The sequence below is a fragment of the Leptidea sinapis genome, chromosome 36 (assembly GCF_905404315.1).
Source record: "Leptidea sinapis chromosome 36, ilLepSina1.1, whole genome shotgun sequence".
NCBI classification, from domain to species: domain Eukaryota; kingdom Metazoa; phylum Arthropoda; class Insecta; order Lepidoptera; family Pieridae; genus Leptidea; species Leptidea sinapis.
This window is the reverse complement of record NC_066300.1, coordinates 7918822-7933897: the sequence shown is the minus strand read 5'-3', so window position 1 is coordinate 7933897 and position 15076 is coordinate 7918822. Positions and strand designations below refer to the sequence as shown.

The 15076-nt window shown below is 34.6% G+C and overlaps 1 protein-coding gene across 1 annotated transcript; it reads left to right on the top strand.

Moving 5' to 3' along the window:
* Window positions 1–1017: 1017 nt before the first annotated feature.
* On the top strand, window positions 1018–13044 carry LOC126975458 (synaptic vesicle glycoprotein 2B-like). Its single transcript, XM_050823373.1, has 7 exons — window positions 1018–1213; window positions 2392–2576; window positions 4368–4522; window positions 5104–5260; window positions 7404–7678; window positions 8789–8916; window positions 12747–13044. Exons 1-7 carry the CDS (start codon window positions 1033–1035, stop codon window positions 12812–12814), a joined length of 1149 nt encoding a protein of 382 aa, XP_050679330.1. The 5' UTR covers window positions 1018–1032; the 3' UTR covers window positions 12815–13044.
* The last annotated feature ends 2032 nt before the right edge of the window (window positions 13045–15076 follow it).

Genomic DNA, 15076 nt, shown 5'->3' with positions numbered 1-15076 from the left:
ACGGGCTGGTTTGATATCTCCAAAGGTGTCAGACAAGGTTGTGTAGCATCGCCTTGATTGTTCAACCTATTCATCGATAGAAGCATGTATTATGTGAGAGAAATGCAATGTGGACTTAATATGGAAGGGTTGTGTGTTACGTGTCTCTTGTACGTCGATGATCAAGTCATTTTTTCATCATCGGTAAATGAGTTGCAACAAGTGATGGACTGCTTGAACGGGAGCTTTAAAAAGAGAGGTTTGAAAGTAAATGCAAGAAAGACGAAAGTGATGGTATTTGAGAAGGATGAAAGGTTGGCTGAGTTTACTATCACGATTGAAGATGAAAGGGTAGAACAAGTTACAAAATTGGTATATTTGGATAGCAAGTTTACAAGAGACGGAAGATATGAAGATGATATTGTATGGAGAGTGACTGCTGGAAATTGTGTGAATGGAGCGCTGCATGCCTTTATAAACGGTCAGACTGTGCCAATAGAAGCGCGAATGGCTGTACATAATAGAGTGCTTGTCGCCACGTTAATGTATGGAAGTGAGAGTTGGGTATGGCAGAAGAAGCATAAAAGCAGAATTAACGCAGTTGAGATGCGATCACTGCGTAAAGTATGTGTGGGGTAAGACTGACTGAAAGAATTCCAAATGCGGTAATACGAGCGCGCTTTGGTTTGAAAGAGGATGTTGTGACAAGGACTGAAATAGGAATGCTGAAATGGTTTGGACACGTGGAGCGAATGAGTGAAGAAAGAATGACGCATCAAATATATAAGGCAAGTGTGTGTGGGCAAGTCGGTCGCGGGAGACCTCGTAGAACATTCGCCTACCAAATTGGGGACGTTTTGAGAATAGGAGAGGTTCGAAGCACCCGCAACGGGCGAGCATGTATGAAAAGTTTAATGAATGTAGAGGAAGCGCATGAGGCTTGTAAGGATAGAACCAAATGGCATTCTATTGTCTCTGCCTACCCCGACAGGAACAAGGCGTGAGTGTGTGTGTGTGTGTTATAAAAAATGACTTTTTTTTAAACATTTCAGAATGAGTTTATCATTCACCGCAATTTCAACGATGGTATCAGAATTCATTCCCAAAGGGATACGCGACAAAGTTCTTCTACTGCAGGGATCCTTTATGTCGATTTCACTAATTCTTTTGTCTCTTATATCGTGGGCAATTCTTCCACAGAAAATTCATTTTGTTATTTTGAAAGGATATTTTGGTAAGTTATTTCTATGATAATACATAAACCTGATCAAATAATGGCATCTTTTGAATTTTTTACATTTAAATCACGTTTACTATTAACGGTTTTGACCCCCACGTGATTGTTTTAACTGAATTGAACGCATATGAAGATCATCATTAATTAGTTATATTATTCATCTATAAAATTATAAAGTAATACCATTATTACTTTATTGAACAGGAGGACAAACGAACAAACGTGTCACGTGATGTTATGTGATCACCGCCGCTCAGATTATCTTGCAACACCAGAGGAATCACAGAATGGTTGCCGGCCTTTAAGGATATTGTACGAGAGTACATGGGTAGGTAACATGTCGTATCATCCCGGAAACACCGCGTAAGGAAGCTCATTCCACAACTTGGTTAAGAAAGTTCCTTTAAAACCGCACTGTGGAGGAACACCACACATCCAGATGGTGGGAATGATATACTATTTTGGGGAGTGTCATGCGAAGATTGAATTCAGTGCCAGGAATAAGGTCAAGCAGCTCATCGGAACACTCCGCGTGATAGATGCGGGAGAAGACATACCATGAAGTGACGCCTCTACGCAACGCCAAGTGATCTAGTCGTTCACAGAGCACTAGATTCTCGACCATTTGAGCAGCTCTGCGTTGCATGCGGTCAAATGATTCGAGCTGATCCTGGGGTGCGCTAGACCAGATGGCAGCAATACTTAATATGTAGCTGAACCTGTGCTTTGTAGAGCGTTAGAATTTGAGCTGCTTGAGGTATTGCCGTGCTCTAATTATGATGCCCAGTTTCTGCGAAGCCAATTTTGCCTTCCAGATGACCGCAAAATTGATAGATTTTGAGACCCTGTATACCGATACTAGGCGAAGCTTTAGGTTAAGTGTTGTAAAAAAGTTTTTTTTTGGTGATAAACGCGGAAACTTGAGTCTTCTCGGGTTTAATTGGCCAAGTTTAATTTTACTCCATTCCGCGACTTTGTCAAGAGAGGACTCTATCTACATTCTCTTGAAAATATCAACTATTATATTTCTGTTATTGTATAAACATAAGTACCTAAAACTACAACTCAATGAAAGCACTCATAATATTATAATAATAATCTCAAAGCTAAGTTATATTAAAATATACCACAGAGTAACTATCTGAGATATGTTTTATTATTTTTCATATCCGCAGAGCTGCGTTCTTGGAACATCTACATTTATGTTTGTTCAATCTGGAGCTTAATAGCAGCCATTTTATATTACACAATACCAGAAAGTCCGAAATTTCTATTATCTCAAGGAAGAAACAAAGAAGCTTTAGATGTATTGAAGAAGATTTATCGCGAAAATACTGGAAATTATGAAGACAGTTTCCAGGTTTGTTATACGTTTATTTATTTCTTACTTGAAATAATATTATGAAATGTGATATATGAATATCTTATTCGACATTTGCTCATTCAAGTTATTAATCATGCCACTATGATATGACATTATGAAGATAGCAATGAATTTTTATTTATTTATTTAATTTAATGGATCACCACCATAAAAACAGTAGTCACAGTGTTAATAGTTACATTACGTTTATAAAATCATGCTATGCGTTACAAAAAGTATGAGTAATGAGGAATCTAGAAAAATATTGTTCAAATTAGTAAATTACGAGTTATTTATATTAATTACAGTTCTGTGAATGCAATATTCCGGCTAATTTAATATTTAAGAATACCTAAGTATTATATTCTGAGGCTGTAGATATGTAACACTTTATGAGCTTTAATTTAAAGTTGTTAAAAGAACCAAAATTAATGTAAAGTCAGTATAGATGAAATTTGATTGTTATTGAAGATACGACATATATTATCAATGAAGAATAAACTGCGCTGACATATCAAAATGAAATGGGCTCAACTCTCCAAAAGAAGCGACCACCACCTTTTTGTGACAATAAGGGACGAGACGAGCAGGACGTTCAGCTGATGGTAATTGATTCGCCCTGCCTATTACAATGCAATTCCGCTCAAGATGATTGAAAAACCCAAAATTCTGAGCAGCACCACAACTCGCTCGTCTCCTTGAGACATATGATGTTAAGTCTTGTTTGCAAGTAATTTTACTAGATACGGCGCCGTTCAGACCGAAACACAGTAATGTTTACACATTACTGCTTCGCTATTCGAAATTCGCTCATTAAAGTTATTTACTAATCACGCCACTATATTATAATATTATGTAGATAGCAATGAATTCTTATGACTAGCTATATTTATTTGTATAAAATAGCGGCAATTAAAAAATTCGACAAAAGGTAATTTCAATAAAAAGGCATGAAATCACATCGTATTTAGAAAGATTACATTGTAATACAAGGGTGGTTATTTACTTAGGAAAGTTATTTAATGCCACGAGGTTGCAATAACATACATACCCGTGTATCACACGACGTCATGGAAAATAGTCATAGACGCATCAAATATAATAATTGTATGAAAATGAAGTACTTTAATGAAATCTACTTTTTCTCAGGTGAACTTTAATAGTTGTTTACTTGAGATACGACGAATATTATTAATGGAGGATAAACTGCGCTGACATAGCAACATGAAATAGGCTCTACTCTCCAAAAGAAGCTACCACCACCCCTTTTTTATTACAATAAGGGACGAGACGAGCAGGACGTTCGGGTGATGGTAATTGATACGCCCTGGCCATTACAATGCAGTGCCGTTTAGAATTCTTAAAAAACCCGAAAATTCTGAGCAGCACTACAATTGCGCTCGTGTCCTTGAGACATATGATGTTAAGTCTTGTTTGCTCAGTAATTGTACTAGCAACAGCGCCCTGCTGACCGAAACACAATAATTCTTACACATTACTGCTTCACGGTAGAAATAGGCGCCCGCGCCGTTGTGGTAACTATAATCTAGCCGGCATCCTGTGCAAAGGAGCCTCCCACTGGTTCTTAGAAGTATCTAGTATGTGGGCGGTCATAAGAGTTTCTATATATTTTTGGCATAACCGACTCTGAAGAGTCTCAGTGCTTTTGGTTCATCCACAGATTCCATTTGGCAGGAGCTTGAGTAACTTACATGGTGTTTACATGGTGTTTGTAATCCCTTCAATCCTTTATAATTAACTGAAAATTACTATGATATATATTTTTAGATAAAAACGATAAAAACCAAAATACAGCCAAAGAATAAGCAAACCGTGGCAAAACAGATAGTAAACAGCTTGTTTGAAGTGAAGCACTTATTGGTTGGAAAACTTGTGACTAGATTAATACTTCTATCTATTGTGACGTTTGTCTGTCTTTCCACGTAAGTACTTTTAATATTTTTTTATGTATGTAATGTTTACTACGCAATATAAGGGCTCTGAATAAGAAGAGATTTGTTGGTGTTATATATGTGACATAATTAATTTAATATAAATAAGCCAAAAAATTTTTCCGAAAAATTTAGCCGTATTCCACCTATACACATACAGGTGACAGATAATATTTTTATTAATTTATACAATTTTCATCTATCGTATCTACATAAGGCAGAACTCAAATTTCAAAATTAATTTTCAATTTTTTAGTTCGGTTTTTTATAAAAAGCGTGCTTTTTAGTTTTTTCAACTACTATTTATTCTTTTGAAAGAACAGCGTTTGTCGGGTAAGCCAGTTATATATAAAAACCATGGAATAGTTATTTATTCCCATTACAGTGGTTTTTACAGATGTTGTCTGTCAAGCTGTTTTTCACAGCTTACTGTTATCATTACTGAAGTAAGCTAATCTATATTAGTATATCAATTAGTTGAAAATGTCATGTCGATTAAAATACGACTAGATCTTTGAAATTGTAAGCTCGTAAATATTAAATTAATTGCTTTATTTATTACATTGTTACAGGTACACTTGCCTTAGGCTGTGGTATCCACAACTTTCCACAATAGTGGAGAATTATTACAAGGATACGGGTCATTATTCACGGTTCTGTGAGATGATAGAACACAAACCGAATACAAGCAGTACATATACTGTATCAGGGAATGAAATTTGTCAGCCAGTTAGTAACTATATTTTACATAAATTCCACAAAAACTCATAAATTAAATCATTTTGATGGGATAATTAACTTAATCAAAGTAGTAAATCATAATAGTATGGATATACGGGTAGAGTGGTTCCACGACGTGGAAATAGGAAAATGTGTGCCGTATAACGCGTTTTTACGACCTCGTAATTCATAATAATTCTTATTGTTTCCAATAGTTTGCCCAGTTTTACTATTTTATTAAGGTTTTAAAAATACAAATTTAATAAAATAATTTAATTTTTTAATAACACAATTGACACACGTACATAGGTAGGCCAAGCTAATTAAGAAACTGGACAAATCATTATAAATTTCACCGTACAGATATATGTATGTGGGATATCCACGCGTTATAAGGAAAATACTTGTGTTATATGGCTCATTGAAATGGCGAAACATGGAGGAGCGTTAAAACGATACCGCGTTACTGTATTATACTTTTAAGCCACTAAGCTAATATTGATTGTTATTATGCAGTTGATTATGTAGTTGATGAAGGTAAAAGTTAGAGATAATTTTCTAAAAGTCATGGTTGGCATTTAAAAATTAAAATCGTATAAGTGTAATTTATTGTAAGTAATAATAATTAGAGTTTCAAAATAAAAATCTTACGCCTAAAGCCATCTTGACAGCATATTATCATAGTAACGCCTCATATGCGAAACGTTTGAGACAGTGCTCTCTCTACTCTTGACATATCAATAAAACCACTTTCTCGAAACTGAAGTTGATTTTTTTTATTTATATTGCACTTACAGGTTAATGTGATTGCACTTATATCAAGTCAAATAATCTGTGAGGTAAATAATATATAATTCTGTAACAATTATCATTGTGTTTATCATAATAAAAAAATTACATTAAAATAATCATCTCTGGACGTACGTGTGTGGATAGGTGTATGTGGTAGGGAAATTGGTCAGGAAAATTATTGTACAGAAATATTTTTGTTAAATCTAAAGTAACACACTGCGGGCCTTCTCAATAAATATGAGCAATTCATTGCCATTCATATATTATTTATAGAAAACTATATTTTTTTAACTGACACCGATTACACTCATTACGATGATGTTCACTCACATGTTAAAAACCTTAACAAATTGTTAAAACTAGACAAACAATTGGAAATACTTGTTACGAATTGTGTTTAATTATTATTATTACGAATTACGAGGTCGCATATACGCGTTATACAGATAACATTCTTTCCTATAACGATGAATACCCTCTACCGCGTTATGCGCCCTGCATTACTTGTATATCGCCGCATATGAGACTAAAATATTAATTATGAATAGTGTACTTACTGTCATTTTTATCACGCATATATTTTATGCTAACATTAGAAAATAGCTTAAAATGGATCTGAAATGGATATTTTAATTGAAAACCATTTATAGTGTGTTGAATTGTTTGATTTTTAGAACCATATTTTTTATGAAGTATGAGATTTATGGACAATGTCTTCACTCTTCCTTTTTTCCTTTAAACTTTTCACAAAAGTTGTAGTTTTCTAGGCTTCTTCTGAACTAATAAAAATATATAATAAATATATTTTATTTTCTTCATGGATTTTAATAAAAAATTCACCAAAATATGAGCACAACCTTATAACTGAGTTATTTAAAAAAATTGAGATATATCATGTGTTCGGAAATTGCAGAAGTTTTGTTAACAATACTGCTAAAAGGAGAGAGACGTCACATTTTTACTTCTTATACAATAAAATTCAGCCTGACCGTAGTCAGATCAAGCGACCTGCATTTAATCAAGTAATACCTCACTTTTGATACCTACACAAATTAATTACAATGGGAAGTCCACAGCAACTGTCTACTCTAAATGTCACGAGGGGCTGCTGAAAACCAATGTTATGTTGGTGTCGTCTGTACTAACACAACAATATACTGAGTCAGCTACTTTTAGCAGGGAATCACGCGCACACAATTATTTTTATTATATGAAATTTTTATAATATTTAATACCTTATTCAATTTAATATTTTCATAATGAATAATATTGTAAATTGTTGTGATGTGTGTTTTTTTGTTGCTAATAATGCTTTCTATTCTAATATGTTTTAATATTTAAATATTAACTAATTTCACAGATAATAAGTGGTTCGGAAACATACACAAATGTTATAATCCTAGGTATAGCTAGTGTGCTATTCGTCAGTGTCAGTGGATTCGTCGTCAACTTGATGGGTCACAAATTATTACTTTTCATCATAATGATATCCTGTGCTATATGCTCCGGTGGTTTATACTTCACAAATTCTTCAATACAAGTAGCACTGCTTATATCTGCAACGTGCGCTCTGATGCAAACTAATGGTAGCTTGCAAATGAATATCGTGGTACGAGTTTTTCCTACGCAACTAAGGTATGTTGATTTTTACAACACTGTTTCTAGTACGAAATGGTTGATCACATGTTTAAATTTAAATTCTTTCCTTAAGTTCGAAATACGTGGCGTCCAAAATGTACTACGGTTCGGAAGGACCATTTTCAATAATAAACCAAGCGATAGAACGAATTTTCTATCACATTAATATCTGTCATGGTTACCTTAAAAGCCTTAAACATGCTTTAGATTATCAATACGAATATGAATAAGAATAAATTTATTTCAAATGGATCTTTTTATTTGTGCTAACATTTTACAAGCAGTTATAAAAGGTAGACATTTAATGTCTACATTGTGATTGTCAGTGAAGCGCCACAGAGACTGTATCGTGGGATCAGATAAAGATATGATTATATAAAGACCGTTTAACTTAGCAGTAATAATTTGGCATTGCTGTGGCTTATATTGACGAGGATGACGTTACATATATACTTATAATACGTTGCAAAAGAGAATGGATGACTGTGATCGATTTCTATGAAAAGAAAAACAACTTTTAATCGGGTTAATTAATACTAATTATATTTCAATAATTTGCTTTTATTTCATCATTCAAATACTTAAAGTCATCTTATGATTATTATCTGGCTAGATTATGGGTACCACAACGGCGCCTGTTTCTGTCGTGTAGCAATTATGTGTAAGCATTACTGTATTTCGGTCTGAAGCCGTAGCTAGTGAAGTTATTGGCTAAATGAGACTAAATATCTTATGTCTCAAGGTGACGAGTGCAGTTGTAGTGCCGCTCAGAATTTTTGGGGATTTCAAAGAATTCTTAGCGGCACTGCATTATAGTGGGCAGAGCGTATCAATTACCATCAGCTCAACGTCCTGTTTGTCTCGTCCCTTATTTTCATTAAAAAAAATCTTGTATTCAATGGATACTGCACTACATACCGTAATATATAAATTTTATTGTCCGTCTGTATTAAGCAACTGCAGTAAATTGTTCGAATATAATCCAGTAAAACCATGCCGTGATATTTATATCACGAACGCTTCGCACAAAGAGATTATAATCGACTCAACACAAGAGCATATTTTAATTATTTCCCATCGTTCGCTTTTACCTTTTGTTTCTTTCAGAGCGTTGGCATTCGCAATTGTGATCATTGTTGGAAGGATTGGATCTCTCCTGGGTAATGTTCTGTTCCCGGTATTATTAAAAATGGGATGCATGGCGCCATTTTTCACACTATCTGGTGCATCTTTATGTAAGTATATATTAGCACAGAAATTTAATTTACATTCGAACCCGCACCCCTGTGTATATGTCCCGCGCTTAGACCACTTAGTTCGCTATCCATCCGAATCTTGGTATGTTTATTTCAGTCTAAATTTGTGACACATTCTACAGAGTCAATATTATATTGGATCTACCTAAATAATTGTATATTGGGATATTTAGTTGAGATTTTCTCTTTTAAATCCGTACAATTTTGTTGTTTTTATATGTTTTTACTTCACAGCGGTTGTACTGCAAAATATGTCTAAATTATTTCATAACGTAAAGTAAGCTATTGTTTACACGTAGGGAGGTACACTAAAAGATTCAAAGATATTTATTTCAATGAAGTGCCGCTCAGGATTTTTGAAAAACCTTAAAACTCTGAGCGGCACTACAATTGCGCTCGTCACATTGACACATAAAATGTTAAGTCTCATTTTACCCAGAAATTTCACTAGCTACGGCGCCCTTCAGAACGAAGCACAGTCATGTTTACACATTACTTCTCCACGGCAGAAATTGGTGACGTTGTGGTACATATAATATAGCCGGCATCCTGTGCAAAAGTGCCTTCCACTGGTCCCCGTAGGACACAAAGTGCCACTTGGGTTTTTGAATAACAATCAAAAATCGAATCTTATATCTAATGAGTTAACCTATTGCAGTTGATGGCAAAACTTAATGTATTCTGGGTAAAGAACTGCAAAAAAAATCCAGCACAACATTAAAACAATTTATTGTTGGTTGGGCTGAGCAGTTTACTCCTACAATTGCTTGTCATTTAAAAAGTCATTAATGGTATTGTAGCCTTTACTGCATAATTTTTGTTTGATGGTCATCTTAAACTTGTTCAATGGGGGTTCTTGAATAGCTTAAGGTATCGGGTTTGAAAAGCGTACAACACGTCCCACTAAAAGTCAGTAACTTTACATAGCCACCTGACAGCAGGCGTCACTTTATTGTACCCCATAATCCACCACGCACTATCACTACAGGGTATAAAATACGACAGATAAATTATTGTAAAAATTGATGTTTCTCACGAGTATTTTTAAGAAAAAAAAATCATATTGTATATTTTTTACATAAAAATTTATGAATGAATTACTTATCTGTTAGTGTAACATATTTTCTTTTAAATGAAATCACAGCATAAAAGTAAGTGTTCTTTACACATGGCTTACAATGAAACAAAAATTAGACTCCAGATATGTATAAAAAGTAAAATTATATCAATATCAAATAAACATCATATTCTTTCGTACAATTTTTTTTTTAATATACGAAGGCATCTCTTACGTCTGTGTGAATGTCTCGCGCAAACTGGCCGCTTATTCAAACGAGTTTAAGAACAATTTTATAATATTGATAATAATATTGACACACTGTTTACACAAATTATCTTGCCCCAAGTTAAGCATATATAGCCTGTGTTATGTGTTACAAGACAATGATATATTTAATACAATATACTTACTTAAACATACATAAATACATTTAAGCATCCATCACTCGGAAACAAACATCCATATTCATCATATAAATGATTGCACCTACCGGGATTCGAACCCGGGACCTCTAGCTTAGTAGGTAGGATCGCTAACCACTCGGCTATGCAGGTCGTCTACTATGTGGTAAATATCACCTGGGGAGAGTCTTATGCCGAGTTAAGTAGTATATGCTTTAGCTTAGTTTTAGATTAATACAATGATATTTCAAATAACATCATAATATTGGTATTGATGTCACATGCATATATCATTACTCTTTGTTGTAGGTAGTTACGTGTTCAACGATTAAATTTTTCTCAAAATTGTTTCTATCTATATAAATACTAGATACTACTATCGCTTCGGAAACAAATGGCGCTCTGAGAGAAAAGAAGCGGCGCAAGAAATTCTCTCAGCATTCTTTTTACGCGCTCTTTTTAATAAAATATACAATGTTGTACTGTCATTGCTATTGCTGCAAAATAATTATAATCAAGTCCCAGGCTGTCTGATCACTAAGCTGAGCAGTAGTAGCATTTACGAAAAAGACATTTTTTAATAAAAAAAATATATTTATTTAGAGATAATGCCTGAACAGTGGCTAGGACTATATTATAAAAGTGTATACGTTTACTCTTAAAGCTATTACACTGGCCTGCAAAAGTAAGTATCACACTTTTCAAATTTAATTTTTTTCTTAACTATAGAAGGTAGAAATTTAAGATTAAAAACGTTTTGTTGCAAATTTTATAGGGTTTAATTCTTAGAAACTAAAATTATACATTAGTAACATTTTTAACTTAAAAAAGATAAAACAATGAAAATAGACATTTTTAGTTTAGTGTAAAAAAATTCAACTAAAATGTATTACATGTTATTTAATTTTTAATAACTGGTATTGCCTCCTCGAGCTCTGATTACAGCTTCGAGCCGGTTTGGCATACTGAACACTAGGTTTTGGAGCCAATGTTATGGAATATTCTCCCATTCTTCCACCAGGGCCTGCATTAGTGCCCTGAGGGTAGTAGGTGGTGGTCTGCGATTTCTGACTAGCCTCCCAAGCTCATCCCAGGCATGTTCAATCGGGTTGAGATCAGGACTTCTTGATGGCCGCTTGGCCATCACGCTGACACCGACCTCCTGAATATACTCTTGTACAATATGAGCCGTGTGTGGCCGGGCATTATCATGCATCAGCATCGATCCATCACCCATATTTGCTAAATACGGCCCTGCATACTCAATGAGAATCTCTTGAGCATATCTTTGCCCAGTGAGGGTGCCATTTTCTATGGCTACTAGCTCTGTGCGACCTTCTGAAGATATGCCAGCCCATACATGTACACTGCCTCCACCGTATTGGACTCTTTCTGGTATGCAGGTTTGAAGGTATCGCTCACCAGGTCGCCTGTAAACACTTCGCCTTCCATCAGAAGTGTAAAGGGAGAATCGAGACTCATCTGCAAACAAAATTCTTGACCATTCTTCTTCGTCCCACTGCATGTGTTCACGGGCGTATCGCAGTCTCGCTACTCGATGCTGTCTCTCGAGTTTAGGGCCACTCGCTGGTCTTCGGGGTTTCAAATTTGCTTCAGCAAGTCTTTTTCCCACTGTACTGTCACTAATGTAGTCCCTCCGGGTCTGAAGTAGCTGTTCTTAACACAGTGGAAAAAATATAACGATCTTCTCGGGCACTGGTACACCTGGGTCTGCCATAACAAGGTCTCCTCAGATGGTGTCCAGTCTCTTCGTACCTTCGCTTTACCTTCTGGACCGTTCGTACCGTCAAACCCGCCATTCTTGCAGTGCGACGCATACTGATGCCTACTTCCAGAAAAGCCATGATCCTAGCACATTCTTCAACTGAAAGAGGCATGATAAATAAATGTTATGTGGTTTTTAGCATAAATTTTCAAAACAAGACCCATCGATCTTGAAAAAAATTTAAAACAGAAAGAAAAATATGAATGGTAAAATTGTAATTAGGAAACGTCCACTTTGAAAAAGGAATGGGTTTGTTTTTGAAGTTTTTTTTCAGCCAATTCTTAAAAGAAGGTTAACGACTATAAAGTTTTTATGTACAAAATTAAATTCTCTTTGGAGTCCTTTTTATTTCTAAAGTATATCTTGTGAACTTAAAACGTTATCCCAATTTTAAAAGTGTGATAATTACTTTTGAAGGCCAGTGTATGTATCTTATAAAGTCTACTAGTATTAGATACAAGCAATCCGTTATTTCTAGTGTTATAATAATGAAAATCACTATTAAGAGTGTAAAGATAATTTTATAGCTAGTAGAGTATATTTTTATGAACGTGTTTTTCAGGTCTTTCAGGGCTAGTCTTTTTTCTTCCGGATCCTAATAAAGAAAATAAGGATGTTGGAGATAAATGATCGAAATGATAATAAATTCTATGTGTTTAACTCCGAGTAAGTTTACATTCTAAATAACGCATGGATACTTGCTATAAAAATGAAAAAGATAACAGTATGGATACAGTGGATATTGTACAATATTGAAAGACTTCACTTCCCCTTAATGATAGGTTTAATTTAAATTAATCATAGTATTGTAAATATAGTTATATGTATTGTTTTGTTTCAATAAATATTTTAATCTTTAAGGTCGGATTTCATTAAAGTAGAATAAGTTTTATTCCTAGGATAAAGTTGTTATTTTATTCTCAGATTACGCTGTATTCATTTCACCAACTACTTATACTGATAATAACAAAGTTATACGATAATAACTCTTATACCACCAATTTTTAAGGAATAATAGCTCGATGATTCCTCGGATAAAATCAAAATAGTGGAGAAATTAATTATTCATAATAATTATGCACATTGAATCAGAGCAATGTAATAAAAATGCAGCGTTTAAGAAAACAGCAAATAAGGCACAAAGCAAACTGAACCTTATTTAAACACCGCACAGTGCGACTTAACAGATAATTTGTTTGACAAAATAGCACTTGATACATTGACAGAAGTTCAAAGTGACGACTAAATTAAAAATGTCCTGTTATGCTATAGTATACTGAGTATGAGTAGGAGACTCTACTGAATGACAAGCCTTTTTAATTTGTCTGCATTTACATACACACAAAGAATAGAACTATACCAGATGTAACTTTTTGTATTTATTTTATTTTTAGACATTTGATTAGAAACTAAAGTTGTGTCCAGCTGAATGATCATTTCCGTTGCTTTTTGTTGAAGTGTACTGACTGAAAGTGCCATCCGTTACTTACGCAACAGAATTATGCTTGAGGAATGAAGAATGAAAGTTCAATTTTAGAACTGAACGTGACTAGACATAAAAATGTAGTATGTGGATAGTTTACTTGGAGAATTGGTTTTAAAACCACTTTTTATTTAGAGCTTTATTTCCTTATATCTGTACATCTAGGTATTTACTAATAAATTGTATTTATTAGTTAATATTTAACAATTATAAATAAGTAAATAAACGTATTTTGTTAGTATTATTCTTTATTTTTTTCGATATAAGGACCTTATTTCACGATAAAAGCCTCCTCCATTAATTTCCACTCGTTCTTGTCTCTTACAATTCTTGTCCACATCTTTCCTGCTGTTGCTATTATGCCATCGTTCCATCTCTGATTAGGCCTGCCTCGATTTCGTTACCTATTCCTATGAATACCCTATGGTACCAGTTCATTACTACTTTGGACCTTCTTTCGTCTTTTGTTCTTTGTATATGTCCAACACATTTTAAACGTAGAACAGATACATTACAAAAACACTTACGTTTCATTTATTTTATGAGAAAAAGTGACGATACGAACAAAACTTTGATCTGATGGCAAGTGATACGCCCTCCCATTATTGATATTTGATCGAATGCAAAATTCTAAGTGGCATTGCCATTGCGCTCGTCATCATGAGACAAACTGGGCCTGCCACATACTCGACGAGTGACATGGGAAGTATTCAACATTACTCGTCATGCTGGACATCATGTTCCTTGTCATCCCCACCACTCCCTTTTTTGTTGGTTTTTTTGAGCACGAGTCAAAGGACCGGCGATTTTTTTTTGCATTTAATTGCGATGGTAAGGCAGTGTATGGGCAGAGATGGTGTTATGGCGGTATTGTGAGGAGCATAGCAATCCCATAGTGTCAGTAAGTATTCACTTGATACGGTGCTCTTCAAACACATTCAGAAATTGAAATAAGCACTTACGGCCTTACAAATAAACTTGGCATAAAGTTATACCTGAGGGTAAGCCAAGAATTTGCAAAAAATTACTATGTCGCTGACAATACAGTGATAATTCTGATGTATTTCAATTTCCGAATGTCAAGCAGCCTTGCAAATAAACGCGGGATACGCTATACGTCCGAATATAAGCAATCAACCAATAATCATTTAGCATATTTCGCTATTACTGCCGTGAAGGAATAATGTGTAAACATTACTGTGTTTCAGTCTAAAGGGCGCCGAACTAGTGAAATTACAAATGAGACTTAACATCTTATGTCTCAAGGTGACGGGTGCAATTGTAGTGCCGCTCAGAATTTATGGGTTTTTCTAGAATCCTGGGCGGCACTGAATTGTTATGGATAGGCCGTATCAATTACCATCAGCTGAACGTCCTGCTCGTCTCGTCCCTCATTCTCATAAAAAAAC

What these genes read in the sequence shown, in the direction of transcription:
- LOC126975458 (XM_050823373.1), top strand. Translation starts at nt 1,033, where the DNA reads ATGAGTTTATCATTCACCGCAATTTCAACGATGGTATCAGAATTCATT. An exon ending in ACGTTTGTCTGTCTTTCCAC is followed by an intron (nt 4,523 to 5,103) that starts GTAAGTACTTTT and finishes ACATTGTTACAG; the next exon opens with GTACACTTGCCTTAGGCTGT. An exon ending in GTTTTTCCTACGCAACTAAG is followed by an intron (nt 7,679 to 8,788) that starts GTATGTTGATTT and finishes TGTTTCTTTCAG; the next exon opens with AGCGTTGGCATTCGCAATTG.